This window comes from Apium graveolens, chromosome 5 (genome assembly GCF_009905375.1).
Source record: "Apium graveolens cultivar Ventura chromosome 5, ASM990537v1, whole genome shotgun sequence".
NCBI classification, from domain to species: domain Eukaryota; kingdom Viridiplantae; phylum Streptophyta; class Magnoliopsida; order Apiales; family Apiaceae; genus Apium; species Apium graveolens.
Genome location: NC_133651.1, coordinates 89639489 through 89654463, shown reverse-complemented (window position 1 = coordinate 89654463; position 14975 = coordinate 89639489). Strand labels below are relative to the sequence as shown.

The following is a 14975-nucleotide window of genomic DNA, read 5'->3' as shown; positions in this document are numbered from 1 at the left end:
CTAAATGGATGTTAAGAATGCCTTCCTAAATGGTGATCTTTCTGAAACAGTATACATGCGTCATCCTCTTGGATTATCAGTTCCACCAAACATGGTTTGTAAATTGAAAAAGGCAATATATGGGTTAAAATAATCCCCTCGAGCCTGGTTTTTTAAGTTAAAAGGGGTGTTACAAAAAGCTGGATATCGTCAAAGTCACAATGATCACTCTTTATTTATATCTTCTACATCAATACGAACTACCTTCGCACTCATCTATGTTGATGATATCTTAATCACGGGTAACGATCACCAAGGTGTACAAAATCTAAAGAATATCCTGCAGAACTCTTTTCAAATGAAAGACCTTGGTCTTGCATCTTACTTTCTTGGCTTAGAAATCTCTAGAAATGCTGATGGCTATTTCGTTAGTCAATAAAAATATACTCGTGACATCATTGAAATGGCAGGTCTTACTGATGATAAAGTTGTGGATACTCCGCTTGAGCTAAATGTTATATACAGTAAAACAGATGGCTCTCCAATCTCTGATCCGACCCTTTATCGAAGCATCGTTGGGAGTTTGGTCTACCTCATCGTGACACATCCAGATATTGCCCATGCCGTTCAACTTGTGAGTCAGTTTGTTTCGGATCCTCGCAGACTACACTTAACGGCGGTTCATCGCATTATATGTTATTTTCGTTCAACTCCGACTCGTGGCTTGTTCTTTTCAAATACTAGTCCTTTAGATTTGCGTGCCTTTTCTGATGCTAGCTATGCCCGCTGCCCAGACACACGCAGATCTACTACTGGCTACTGTATATTTTTGGGGAGTTCACTTCTTTCGTGGAAATCAAAGAAACAATCCACGGTATCCAAATCATTGACTGAAGCTGAATATCGAGCTATGTCATCCACATGCAGTGAAGTTGTTTGGCTACAACGACTGTTAAAGGACTTTAATATTCAGCTTCATTCTCCCACACCGTTATTCTGTGACAACGAAAGTGCAGTAAAAATTGCAAGTAATCATGTTTTCCATGAAAGAACAAAACACATTGAAGTTGATTGCCATTTTGTTTGGGAAAAATTTGAAAATGGTGATATCAGTCTACCTCGTGTTTCCTCCAAAGAACAACTTGCTGATTTCTTTACAAAATCCCAAACGAAGAGCCGACATAATTTTTTCATCAACAAACTAATGGTTCAACAACCATAAGTTTGAGGGGGAGTATAAACAATATAACCTTTAATGTAAATCTAGGATGTAAATATGGGGATTATGTGTTGTAATTAGGAGATTGTATCAAATAATATCAGCTGATATCAGGGGATAAGATAGGCTGAGATCAGGTGACATGATAGGCTGAGATCAAGTGATATGTAGGTTGTAGATCAGGGATATGCAAGCTGTAAATTAGCTCTGTTGTAGGTATAAATATAGGAGCTCTGATGTAACAAGATGCCTGTCAAATCTGTGTACGGACCAATCATACGATAATTTCTTATTATTACAAGTTTCAATTCAAAATTTCAAAGAATAAAATATGGCATGCTTAGTACATCCCAATTCAAAATTCAGAGAATAAAAGAGTTACTACAGATTCACCTTCGTTGATGAAATCACTCTATGTAGTAGTTGTCTGATTGATTGATCAGAGTATTTTTTACAAATTTTTCATTTTATCACTGATGAGGCTGATTTTTGACCGAATAACCCAAATTATGACATATTACTTCAATTTTTATAAAAAAAAATGATTTCGACCCAATTTTTGCTTAATTTGTTAGTTGGCCCATCGAATAGCGATTTATCGGCAATAAATTGGGATTAATCTCCATTTTTAGAACACTGGACATATATCTAATTATATCCTTTCTAAAAACTAAATTATTTTTTTTCACTGCTACCTTATATTTCAAGCTCTAGTCAAGATTTTTTTGGAAGTAAAATAAATAAGTTTCAGTACGATGGAGGTGTATAATTTACTTCTAGTCAGTTCAAAAATCACTTGGCCTTGTGTGGGATAACTAATCAAATATCGAGCTCATATAAGCCAAAACAAAATAGTCTTGTCGAACACAAGCACATACATATTGTTGAAACATGATTAATTTTACCATTTCATAAAAATGTTCCTTTGAAATTTTGGGTAGATGCTTTCTTAACGGATCTTATATGATCAATAGATTACCGTTGTCATCTAATAATGATAAGAAAACTTCTTATTTTAGAGTATTTGGTAAGATCTGGCTATTCTAACTTGCGTATTTTCAACTCTAAATGCTTTCCCTATTTAAAACTTCATGATATCCATAAATTTTTAAAAAAGAATTTGATGTGTGTTTATAACTTATAGAAGGTTGCATACAAGATATAGGTGTCTTGACAAAAATAACAATTGTGTTTACATTTTTAGACATGTCATGTTTAATGAATATATTTTTATGTATTTGAAAAAAGATTGTCCAGTGCACACATCTTCTCAAACCTATCTTTACAACCCTTCTAAACTTTAAAAAAAAAATTGAATAAGAAAAAATCATTGTTAACAGAAGATTCACCAAATCAAACACCAGAATATGACTTTCAGACTAATTCTCCTCCTAATGTATCACCATCTCTTTTGATGTATCATCTCACATGTATACAATTGAAAAATCATCAACACAAAATAGTTTTGAATTATTTACTCCACCAGAATACCGTGCTACTTGTGAATTACAAGAGAATGATGTAGAATTCAGTTTCGCCTCTGGTAATTTAATACCTTTATCTCATCCTTTTCAACAATCGTCCTCTACTACATCTAGCATATCTGCATTACGTCATCCACCATCTCGATCTTTAATAGTGACTCGTCCCCCATCTTAATTAAAAATTTTATATTTGTCCATTGATGGAATATATTTATATATATTTTTATATGATTTTATTCTCATATTTATTGTGTTTTGCAATGATATGGATATTTAATCATTAATTTTTGATATTTTATTGTGGGATACAAGGAAATTATATACTTTGAAGGATTTGGAGCAAAAAGTCCTTTTTTAGAGTGAAAATAGAAGAAAATTCTTATTATCGGGCAACACGGGCTGCCAACACTGCTTGGGTCGTATTTTGAGTTTCAGAAGTCTGTTTCTGACAATCTTATAGTCCATGCGAAGCTCATTAAATTATCTTTAATTCAGAGATGGTCCAGTAAAGAGAATCCAACTAGAGCATCCCAGAGATGACAGAGAACAGACAGCTACGCTATGAATTTTTATTACAGAATTCTACTCGATCTAGAACTCTCACTTGTAATTTGATTAGAATAATAAAATACTTTTATTATTAGACTAGAAATCATATTTTATTATTAGCTAACGACATAGATACATACGTACGTACTATTACAGAGCTAAGGCTTTTGGTTTCTTCATTTCTTTCATAGCACTTTATTCTAGTTTGGATGTTGATTTCTTCATTAATCTAAAGTTAAAGGTATTTCTATCGATTCTCGTTTTATTAGTATTTTTTTACATGGTGTTCATCATTGTTTTTGTTGCTTTTACATATGGTATGAGTAAGTAGTTTCATTTTAGGGCGCAAAGGGAAGCCATGTTTGCACCATGAATATGTGTTAATTCGATTAGTAGTTTAATGTGTAAAAAGTAATTCTAGTCGATATGTTTTAATACTTAATCTATGTAATTGGATAATATCATAGATTATCTATATACAAAAGGGTTAATATATCAGGAGATTTTACTCACTAGAGGCACACATACGATAGCAGAATTGAAAGTGAGAGCGGGAACATCACTGAATTTCTAAAAGTGTTAATACTTGGTAAATATTAACTTTTACTTTAATTACTTGATCCACCAAATTGCTATACTTTTATGATTAGTTTGGTGTAAACATGGTATACCAACATCACCCTAGACCTTTAGTTAATTGATTTAAAAATAAAAATTTAATTTACATCAGTAGTTAGTTAAAAACCTTCAATATTTATTTTACTCTCGGAAATAATTCATAACAGTTAAATTAGAATTCTTAAAATTTAGTCTCCTTGTGGATACGACCTGCACTTGCCACTTTGTACTAGCAATAGACACCATGCGCTTGCGGTTAGATAAAATAAATACATCAAGTTTTTGGCGCTGCTACCGGGGAAACGCCCAGTTTCTATAGAATTTAATTTGATTATTTTAGATTGTTTCTTTTATCTCTTTGGAGGTTTACTTCCAATTGAGGGCATATTTTACTGCGTTTTCTTATTTTAGTTGTTGATGCCCAGGTTCACAAAAGAAGCAGAAGTAACTCCTCTTAGTCCATATTTTGGGATTACTTTTCAGCAATATATAGATCGAGTAAGAAAAGAAAGGCAGCAAAATTTCGGTGATTCAAAGATCATAATGGCAGAACTTCCTATTAAATCTTTGTAGAACTATTCACAACCCTCTCCGAGTGATGTGTCTACTGGCCTTGCTATGCCAACTATTGAAGCAACAAATTTTGAGATCAAACCGGAGCTGCTCACTATGATCCAGCAGAATCAGTTTGATGGTCTTCCATCTGAAGACCATACACTTCATCTGCAAATGTTTCAACAACTCTACTTTAGCATCAAACATCGGGGTGTTTCTGCAAACCAACTGAAAGTCATGTTGTTCGGGTTTTCTCTTCGTGATAAAGTTTAAAAATGGTTGAATGATATCAATGTGACTGAATGGAATAACATTTTTTATATATCTTGTTGAGCCAAAAATATTAAAATAACTCTAAAATTTAGTAGCCGGGAAAATGATATACAAGAAGAAATTGATGCACTTAATAAAACTTGGTCTCTTGTTCCTCGTCCACCAAGTGCTAATGTCGCTGGTTCCAAGTGGGTTATCGAACAACATACAAAGAAGATGGTACCGTTGATAGGTTTCAAAACTCCTTTTATCGCTAAAGGTTATACTCAAATTCTAGGCATTTATTTTGGTGAGACGAGTAGCTCCGTTGGAAGGCCACTATGTAATATCCTATATTTTTTTATTTAATAATATTATAGAAATAAAGAAGAAATAGAGATAATATAGCTAGTGAAAAAAAGGAATTAGGATTAATAAAAATATTGATAACAATTGATTTTGAACTATATCAATTGGGCCATCATCTAAAGATGTGTGTAGTTTTTAATCCAATCCGACATATAAAGTAACCAATTGCTCTAAAGTCTTAAAGTGTTAAAAAAGGACTTTTCACATGATCTTATATTAAAATTAACACATATAAATTTGTTTTTTGGAAAAACGAACAGGTATCAATAAAAAGTTTTGTTGGAGGTAAAGATATGTGAAATAAAATGAACATAGTTTTTTTTAAAAAGGAAAATAATTTAATAATAAAAATTCAGACGACATCTACATATATAATCAAAATTGCACAAACGCATAATCATATCGCTGTTGAATCTTTCCTTCCTGGATAGGTAATCACGTGATTTTTTGAAGAGGCATGTGCATATTGTATAATCCCCAATTGTTATTTTGGACAATCAACCATACATGCATCACCATGAAAATCCATGTCACCGAATCAATAACATGAAAATCCTACAAATATATAATCCCGGACATGATGAACAACAAGAAAAATCAAAACAAAAATCAGACTCTCACAATTAAGGAAACAATAAACAAAACTCAAATAAATTGGGATCTTATTGAAAAAAATGGAATCTTAATCAAGAAACAAACAAGAAATAAATAATTAGGGTTTTTCACCGATAAAAATCACCAAACAATTAATTGCTCTTTTTAATGAACGTTATTGCTTTGACCATCTTTTTAACTTCAAATTTATACGTTTACTAAATTTTCGATTTATTTGTGCCTAAATAATCATGAGATGGGTGAACTAAATACTTGATCGTGTACAAAGTACAAGCGAAGACCAATACAACAGACTATATGTTTTAACCTCTTTAACAAGATAACAATCAACACAATAATATTGATTTTTTTCATATTTGTTTGCAATAAGAATTGTATTTTGGGAGAACAATGCTAAATAAGCAATACTAAAAACTTTCCATGATTAAGCAATATTCAAAATTCCGAAATTCTTTTAAGTCTAAAATTTGAATACAACTAGGATTTTACTCGACCACCACTAGAATATTAGCAGCTTTACAAAAATAATGCTTTCCTGTAGATCTTAACTCCACCTAATCATAAATTCAAAATAAAGTCAGGTTCGATGAAAAGACAAAATATTAATAAAACTTATATAAATGTTGATAATAGCATAGAAGCCTACAAGGTTCTAATGTAGCACAAAGATGGACAACATTTATAAGGGAAAAATGTTGGATATAAAATATTATTTAGATTTTATTTATTTATTTTAGTTAAAAGTATTATGTAATTCAATATATATATAAAGAAGAAAACTAGGTGTTTATGTAGCGCACTCATATCGTCTCAATATATTTTTTTTTTCTCAATTTTTTGAAAAAATATTACATTTAATATATATAAGACGGGGTTGTTTATATCATATTCTCATGAACTTTTTTCTTAACTCAATCTATCATTTTATTATTTCACTTGAAATTTCTCTATTATATTAATAAACGCGTTTTCCCTTAGATCAATTTACCATCTTGTTATTTTTCTAAAATTTGGCTACCATCTTAGTATTTTCTTCAATGTTCTTTTCAAGTCAAAAATTAATTACCTCATTTTCTCCAAAACTTTCTAGTTAACTCAAATTACCATATTAAGTTTCTCTAGCATCATATTATTGGCTTAAACTTTTTTTTTTCAAAGTTAGAGTTATATTTTCCTAAATTCAAAGTTGTTTATGCGGCGCCCTCGTATCATCTCAATATTTTTTTTCTAATTTTCTCAAAAATTTTTTAAAAATATTCATATTTTTCAAAACTTTCTTCATAGTTCAAATTACAATCTTATTATTATTTTAAAGTTTCTCTACCATATTAATAATATTTACTCTTATCTCAATTTTTCATCTTATTATTCTCCTAAAATTTCTCTTCCATCTTAATATTTTCTTCAACTTTATCAAGTCAAAAAGTTAATTACCTATTTTCTCCAAACCTTCTATTTAATTCAGATTATCATCTTATAATCTCCTAAAGGCTTTTTTCTACAATCATATTATTCATTTAAACAATTTTTTCAAGGCAGAGTTACATATCCTAAATTTAATAATATGTCTTATGATATTAGATTTGTGAACAATGAGCGGGCAACTAACTGCAACAAACACATTTAACGAGAGAGTATTTATTTTAATTTCTATTTATTGGAAATACAAAAAAAATGTTATTTAAAAAATATTTTTACTTATTACAATTAAAAACAAATTATGTAAAATATTCTTTTTCCAAAAATAATTGCAAGGCTGTTGCGAAATGTAGCTTAATAAATTATTATAAAAATATATTATTTTTAGTATAGTAATTTGATATAATTCCAGTCAAAAAAATATATGATGTAATTTTGTTGACGCTGGCATGTTAACCATCCATTTTAGCCGGCCAACTGCGGAAGTGGCCAACTCATTTAAGGTCCATTAACATCAGAATTTGATGGCTTTACCTCTCGTATGAAGAGAAAATCGTTAATATTAAAATAATTTGAGTTTGAAAAAAATTTCACACTAATATAATTTTGTTAGTTAACGGTCAGAAAATATGAGAAATCATTAATGTATAAGTTCAATTTATTTAACCAATTTCTTTATTCAAATTGACATCTAAATCAAAACTCGAAGAAAATTATTCCTGAAATCTCACTTCTTCCAATTTCAAACATTATTTAAAAAAAACTTACTTTTTTCGCATCTATAAACTTTACTCCATGAAAATGTCAAACTATATGTTATAGAGTCTGCGAAAAATCAAGTAATAAAAGTAATTGTATTCGTATATGAATAATATATTGATGTAAAAAATAATAAATGAAAGTAATTATAAATAACGAGTAGATAAGAATCAAAATTTTGAATCCAGTATAACTGTTACTCTAAAGCACGAGTGAATCACTTTTCACGGTAAAACGAGTTTAAAGTGAAATAGTGTGTCACCATTAACGAGTTTGAGACAAGTAAAAAAATTATTACCGAAAAAGTCAGAGATAAGATAGAGTGATTATGATTTTGAAGTTTCCCTATGACTTAAGATACATATAGAAGAATAACAAGACTTGTGCGGTACTCCATTAATTAAATAAACCACTTTAATTTACTAGTTCCATTAATATTAATCAGTAAATGACTCAAAGTAATATTCTATCAATATCAAATCAATTAAAAAATGAATTTATTATTTATAAGTCCAAACCTGGTGAAAAATAAAAATTAGCAAAATTAATTTATGATTGAATGTTCCAATTTTTTGTTATATAGTGCACACACGTTGCACATAGCACACAGAGCCTCTGCAAACTTCAAATTAGCAAAAAAATCACATAATGTGCACTCTTGGGCACACATAAAAGATGGAGCAATACCTTTGTAACTCATTTATATACTAGGAGAATATCGTGGTATATAAAGTAATGGTATCCCGATCTATATTTTAACGTTGATAGGGATAAATAAATTATGATTGTATAATTAAATACTGCATTAATTGTACAAGTTGTGGGCTGCTAGGCCCAATAAAAAGATATATGAAACTCAGACCAGAAAGGTTAAGCCTGATGGACCAGATCAGGCCTGATGGAATAAAAAAGGCCCAAAAGCCCTAATTATTAATTAATTTCGTAATTAATTAATAAGGGAAAAATCAGCTATTGAGAAGAGTCCCGATAAGGATATAAATCCTTATAGATTAGCCTCAAGGGGACCTAAAAGGATAAGGAATCAGCTTCCTACTTCCTAGGACTCCTAAGTCTATCCTAATTCAGAGGCTTGTCCACCAAGTCTCCTATACCAAGTCCAATTCAAGGACTCCCACATCTATATAAGGGGTCTCACCCCCACCAATCAGAACTACGTTTTTTGGCTTGATTCTCTAATTCACAGAGATACGTAGGCATCTCGTAAAGGCAGATTTGAGCTACGAAACACGAGAGCAGCCATTAAAGGCCTTGAGCTCCCGAATCTTAGTAATAAATACAGCAAATAATAACCTTAGTTTTTTATCCATAACATTTGGCGCCGTCTGTGGGAAAAACGCAACAACAACCATGGCGAGAACACGGAGAACAACCAGCACTCTGGAGGAGGGAACACCATCAGGGACAACCCAGGTGATTTCATCAACCGTGGAGGTTCCTCCCCATTCAACTTATGCATCTACTCAGGGGGAAGCCCAGACAGGGGCAACTCATCCTCAGCCACAAGGGACAACTCCCCCGATTATTCAAGGTACGAATCCTCAAGTTCAACAAATACATATACCTGTGAATTCTCGACCCGTCGGGTATGAATATTCAACTATTGTTACTACTAACCCCCCTTATGGGATGCCCCTTCACCCTGAGGTTGGAGGAAGTGGATATGCTGGGCGAAGCGAAGCACGAGGGCGGTCGCCCCCCTATATACGAGGTTTGGATCCTATCCCTGAGGATCGGGAATTTTCTGGTCCATACACTGAGAGAGACTCCGAATCTTCGGATGATGAAGTGGCCCCGAGAAGGAGGCGTCCTGGAAAAGAGCCAATGGCCGATGGAAGGCAACGCCCCCAAAGCACCCCAGGGGCGAATCCCCAAGAAGTGCAGGAAAAGATCAGGGCTCATGAGGCTGAAATCCAAAGGCTGAGACGTGATTTGGAGGCTCACCAAGCCACCAGATCCCACATACCTCCTAGGGGGAGAAATCCTCCTCCTATCATAGACCTGGATGGTCCGGTAAGAAGAAGGGCTGCTGTCCCAAGAACTGATCCAAGCAATCTCCTTCCCCTTGGAGATCCTGATGATCCAACTCCACCCTTCACAGAAGAGATAATGAATGCCCATATCTCGAGAAAATTCAAGATGCCCACTATCAAAGCCTATGATGGCACGGGAGACCCCGCTAATCATGTTAGGACATTCTCTAATGCACTGCTGCTGCAACCCGTGAATGATGCTATAAAATGTCGGGCCTTCCCTCAAACCCTGTCGGGTATGGCTCAAAGATGGTACAGTCGCCTACCCCCAAATTCTATTGGATCATTCAGAGAACTAAGTCAGGCTTTTATTAAGCAATTCATCAGTGGAAGAGTCCATGAGAAAAGTTCAGCATCTCTTATGAGTCTTGTGCAAGGAGCTAAGGAATCCTTAAGAGATTACCTGAATCGTTTTACAAAGGAGGCTTTAAAAGTCCCAGACCTTGATGATAAGGTAGCCATGATAGCACTGCAACAAGGAACTAGGGATGAGTTTTTTAAGATGTCTTTGGCCAAACGACCCCCTGAGAGCATGTTGCAGCTCCAAGAGAGGGCAGGGAAGTATATCAAGGTTGAAGAAAGTATGAGGAAGACCGTAGTAAGTAATGAGCCCACTGGAGGCAAGAAACGAAAAACTGATTTGGAGTATATCGCTAAGGACAAGTATCCTAGAACCGAACAAAACCCTGATTCAACCCCCAAGAAGGGAGGACCTGGGCAAAAGTTCACTGAATACGCTAAGCTGAATGCTCCCAGAAGTCAGATTTTGATGGAGATTGAGAAAGATAGAGATGTTCGCTGGCCTAAGCCCTTGAAGGCTGATCCCGCCAAGCTAGATAGGGGCAAGTATTGCAGGTTTCACAAAGATGTTGGCCATGACACCGATGAGTGTAGGCAATTGAAAGATGAAATTGAGTTTTTGATTCGAAAAGGAAGATTGAATAAGTATACTGGAGATGGAGGGGACAGAAATAATAATGGAGGGAAGAACTTTGAAGATCGTAGGAGGGACCAAGATGATCAGGGGCGGAATCCCCAACCTAGAGGACCAGTTATAAACACCATTTATGGAGGGCCGAGACCTCAAGGGCCTGTGATAAACACGATCTTTGGAGGTCCAACTGCTGCTGGATTGTCCAAAAATTCCAGAAAGGCATATACTAGAGAGGTTATGCATATTGTTGGAGAAGCCCCGAAGAGGGCCAGGACAGAAGTAACATTGGCTTTTGATGATTCCGACCTAGAGGGTGTGAAGTTTCCCCATGACGACCCGCTGGTCATAACACCAATAATAGGAAATAGCCCGGTTAAGAGGGTCCTTGTGGATAATGGTGCTTCTGTGGATATCTTGCTCCACGACACCTTTCTAAGGATGGGGTATAACGACTCCCAGTTAACACCAACCGACATGCCGATATATGGATTTGCTGGAGTAGAATGTCCTGTGGAAGGGATAATCAAGTTGCCAACCACCATAGGTACGGAGCCAATGCAAGCAACGCAGATGCTGGATTTCGTAGTGGTAAAGGCTAGTTCAACTTATAATGCTATCATGGGGAGAACAGGGATACATGCCTTCAAGGCAGTCCCCTCTTCCTACCATTCAGTCATGAAGTTTCCCACCCAAAACGGGATTGGAGAAGAGAGAGGAGATCAAAAAATGGCTAGAAGCTGTTATGTGGCCTCTCTGAGGGCAGATGGAGTCGGGGGGCAGGTTCTTCCTATTGAAGATATGGATGTTCGAGAAAATGATGAGAATAGAGGAAGGCCAGCAGAAGAGTTGGTTTCGGTTCCTTTAGATCCCAAGAATCCTGAGAGGAGGACTTTCATTGGAGCCACATTAGAGGAGCCCCTTAGAGGGAAGTTAGTGAAATTTTTGCAAGAAAATAGTGATGTGTTTGCATGGTCAGCAGCTGATATGCCAGGCATAGACCCGGAGTTAATTACTCACAAGCTAAACGTGGATCCAAGTCGGAAGACAGTGAAACAAAAGAAAAGAAATTTTGCCCCGGAAAGACAAGAGGCTATAAAGCAGGAAGTGGAAAAGCTCTTAGAGGCTGGTTTCATTGAGGAGATTCAATTTCCGGAGTGGTTAGCAAACCCTGTAATGGTGAAGAAGGCTAATGGAAAGTGGAGGATGTGTATAGACTTCACCGATCTGAATGATGCATGCCCCAAAGACTGTTTTCCGCTGCCTAGAATTGATACTTTGATTGATGCCACCGCTGGACATGAGATGCTGAGTTTCATGGATGGGTTTAGCGGATACAACCAGATCAAAATGCATAAGGATGACATTCCAAAGGTATCATTTATCACTGACTTTGGTGTTTATTGTTATCTTGTTATGGCGTTTGGTCTCAAGAATGCAGGAGCCACCTATCAAAGGTTGGTGAATAAAATTTTTAAGGATCTTATTGGGAAGACTATGGAAGTCTATGTTGATGACATGCTAGTCAAGAGTCTAGTAAAGACTGATCATATAACCCATTTGAGGGAAGCTTTTGAGGTCCTGAGGTACCACAAGATGATGTTGAATCCCACGAAGTGTGCTTTCGGAGTAGGATCTGGAAAATTCTTGGGATTGATGGTCTCAAAGAGGGGAATTGAGGCTAACCCCGATAAAATAAAGGCAATCCTGGACATGGAACCCCCAAAAACTGTCAAGGATGTTCAAAAACTCACAGGAAGGGTTGCTGCGCTAGGACGATTCATCTCCAAGTCAGGAGACAAGTGCTTGTCATTCTTCAAGTCATTAAAGAACATTAAAGACTTTGTATGGAGTGAGGAAAATCAGAAGGCATTTGAAGAGTTAAAGAAGTATATGGGCCAGGCCCCGTTGTTGGCCAAGCCAGTTCTGAGTGAAGTTTTATTCTTGTACTTGGCTGTTTCAGAAAGCGCCTTGAGCGCGGTGTTGGTTAAGGAGGAACTGAAAGTTCAGAAACCCGTATACTATGTCAGCAAAATTTTGCATGGTGCTGAGTTGAATTATTCAGCCATTGAGAAATTCGCTTTAGCCTTGGTAATGGCTTCAAGAAAGCTGCGTCCTTATTTTCAAGCTCACCAAATTGAAGTGCTAACAAATCAGCCACTGAGAAATATCATTCACAGTCCCAAGGCAAGTGGGAGACTGATTAAGTGGGCAATAGAGTTGGGAGAGTTCGATCTCAAGTATAAGCCACGTACGGCCATAAAAGCCCAGGCACTAGCTGACTTCGTGGTGGAATGTACCATACCCAACCAAGAAGTCGGGGGGCAGGAAGATACCATACCTCAAGACAAGGGAGTCGACAATGGGGACAAGGAGAAAGAATATTGGGTTCTCTATTTTGATGGAGCATCAAAAACAAATTCCAGTGGAGCAGGGTTGGTTTTGCAAAGCCCTGATGGATTCTTAATTGAGTATGCCATGAAGCTAGACTTCCCAACCACAAACAATGAGGCAGAGTATGAAGCCCTGATTGCTGGCCTTGGTCTAGCTGGGACACTTAGAGTCAAAAACTTAAAGGTCCGTGGAGACTCGAAGCTGATCATATCCCAGGTAAAGGGAGAATTTGAGGCAAGAGATGATACGATGGCTAAGTATGCTCGCCTAGTAAGGGCTGTGATGACCCAATTTAATGAATGCCATGTTGAACACATTCCAAGGGAAGAAAATGCTAAAGCAGATGCGCTATCAAAATTTGCTTCATCTGAGATTGAAGAGAGTTCAGGGAGTGTGTACTTCCGTGTTTTGAAGACACGAAGCATAGATGTTAAGCTTGTGGCTCCCGTAGGCTTGGGGACGTCATGGATTGATCCCATCAAGGCTCACATTCAGACCGGTTGGTTGCCAAATGATGCAACTGAAGCACGGAAGTTAACTGTTCGGGCACTAAGGTACTCTTTGATAGATGGGATTCTTTACAAAAGATCTTTCGTGGTTCCCTACTTGAGGTGTCTCAGGCCCGATGAGGCACGCTTGGCTCTTGAAGAAGTACATGAAGGTATTTGTGGACAACACTTGGGGGGCAGGGCCTTGGCTCATAAGATAACCCGTTTAGGCTTCTATTGGCCAGAAATGATGGCTGATGCCAAAGAATATGTAAAGAAGTGTGATCGCTGTCAGAAACATGCACCAGTGGCCAGACAACCCCCCGAGATGCTGACCTCCATCAACTCACCTATTCCCTTTGCTATGTGGGGGATGGATATTCTAGGGCCTTTTCCTACGGCCACAGCACAAAGGAAGTTTCTGATTGTAGCCATTGATTATTTCACTAAGTGGATTGAAGCCAAGCCCTTGGCCAAAATCACAACTAAACAGGTTGCACAATTCCTGTGGGAAAACATTATGTGTCGATATGGAATTCCCCGTATCCTCGTCACTGACAATGGAACACAATTCAACAACGAGGAATTCAAGAAGTATTGCGGAGAAAATGAAATTGAGTTACGGTTCACCTCTGTGGCTCACCCGCAAGCCAATGGGCAAGCGGAGGTAGCAAATCGGATAATCCTGGATGGACTAAAGAAGAGAATCGAAAAGTCAAGAAATAATTGGGTGGATGAGATACTTCCCATATTATGGGCCTATAGAACTACCTGTAGAGTCACGACAAATGCAACTCCTTTCATGTTGGCATATGGGGCAGAAGCAGTAGTTCCCGTGGAGATATCACATTCCTCTCCAAGGATTCAGGCTTTTGATGAAAAAGAAAATGAGGAAGGGCAGAAGTTAGCCCTGGATTTAATCGATGAAGTGCGAGATAAAGCACACGCAAAGATAGTAGAATATCAGAAAAAGGCTTCATTCTACTATAACCTAAGGGTTAAAGAGAGGTTTTTCAAACAAGGTGACCTAGTCTTGAGAAAAATAGAGGCTTCTGGTGTCGGACAGAAAGGAAAGCTTACCCCAAATTGGGAAGGGCCGTATAGAGTCAAGAGCGTTCAGGGTAGAGGAACCTACAAGCTGGAGACTATGGATGGTTTTGAAGTCCCGAGAACCTGGCACGCACAAAACCTGAAGGTTTACTACGTGTAAGATGGTCGAAGTACGATTCTCACTTGTCATTATGACAAGTAGGTTTAAAAGCACCTTGAAGCTTTGTTTGCATAGTATTTTTC

General features: G+C 36.5%; 1 protein-coding gene across 1 annotated transcript; it reads left to right on the top strand.

Moving 5' to 3' along the window:
• Positions 1-442: 442 nt before the first annotated feature.
• LOC141660258 (secreted RxLR effector protein 161-like) lies at positions 443-1201 on the top strand. Its single transcript, XM_074467226.1, has one exon. The coding sequence runs from the start codon at positions 443-445 to the stop codon at positions 1199-1201; it is 759 nt and encodes a 252-aa protein (XP_074323327.1).
• The last annotated feature ends 13774 nt before the right edge of the window (positions 1202-14975 follow it).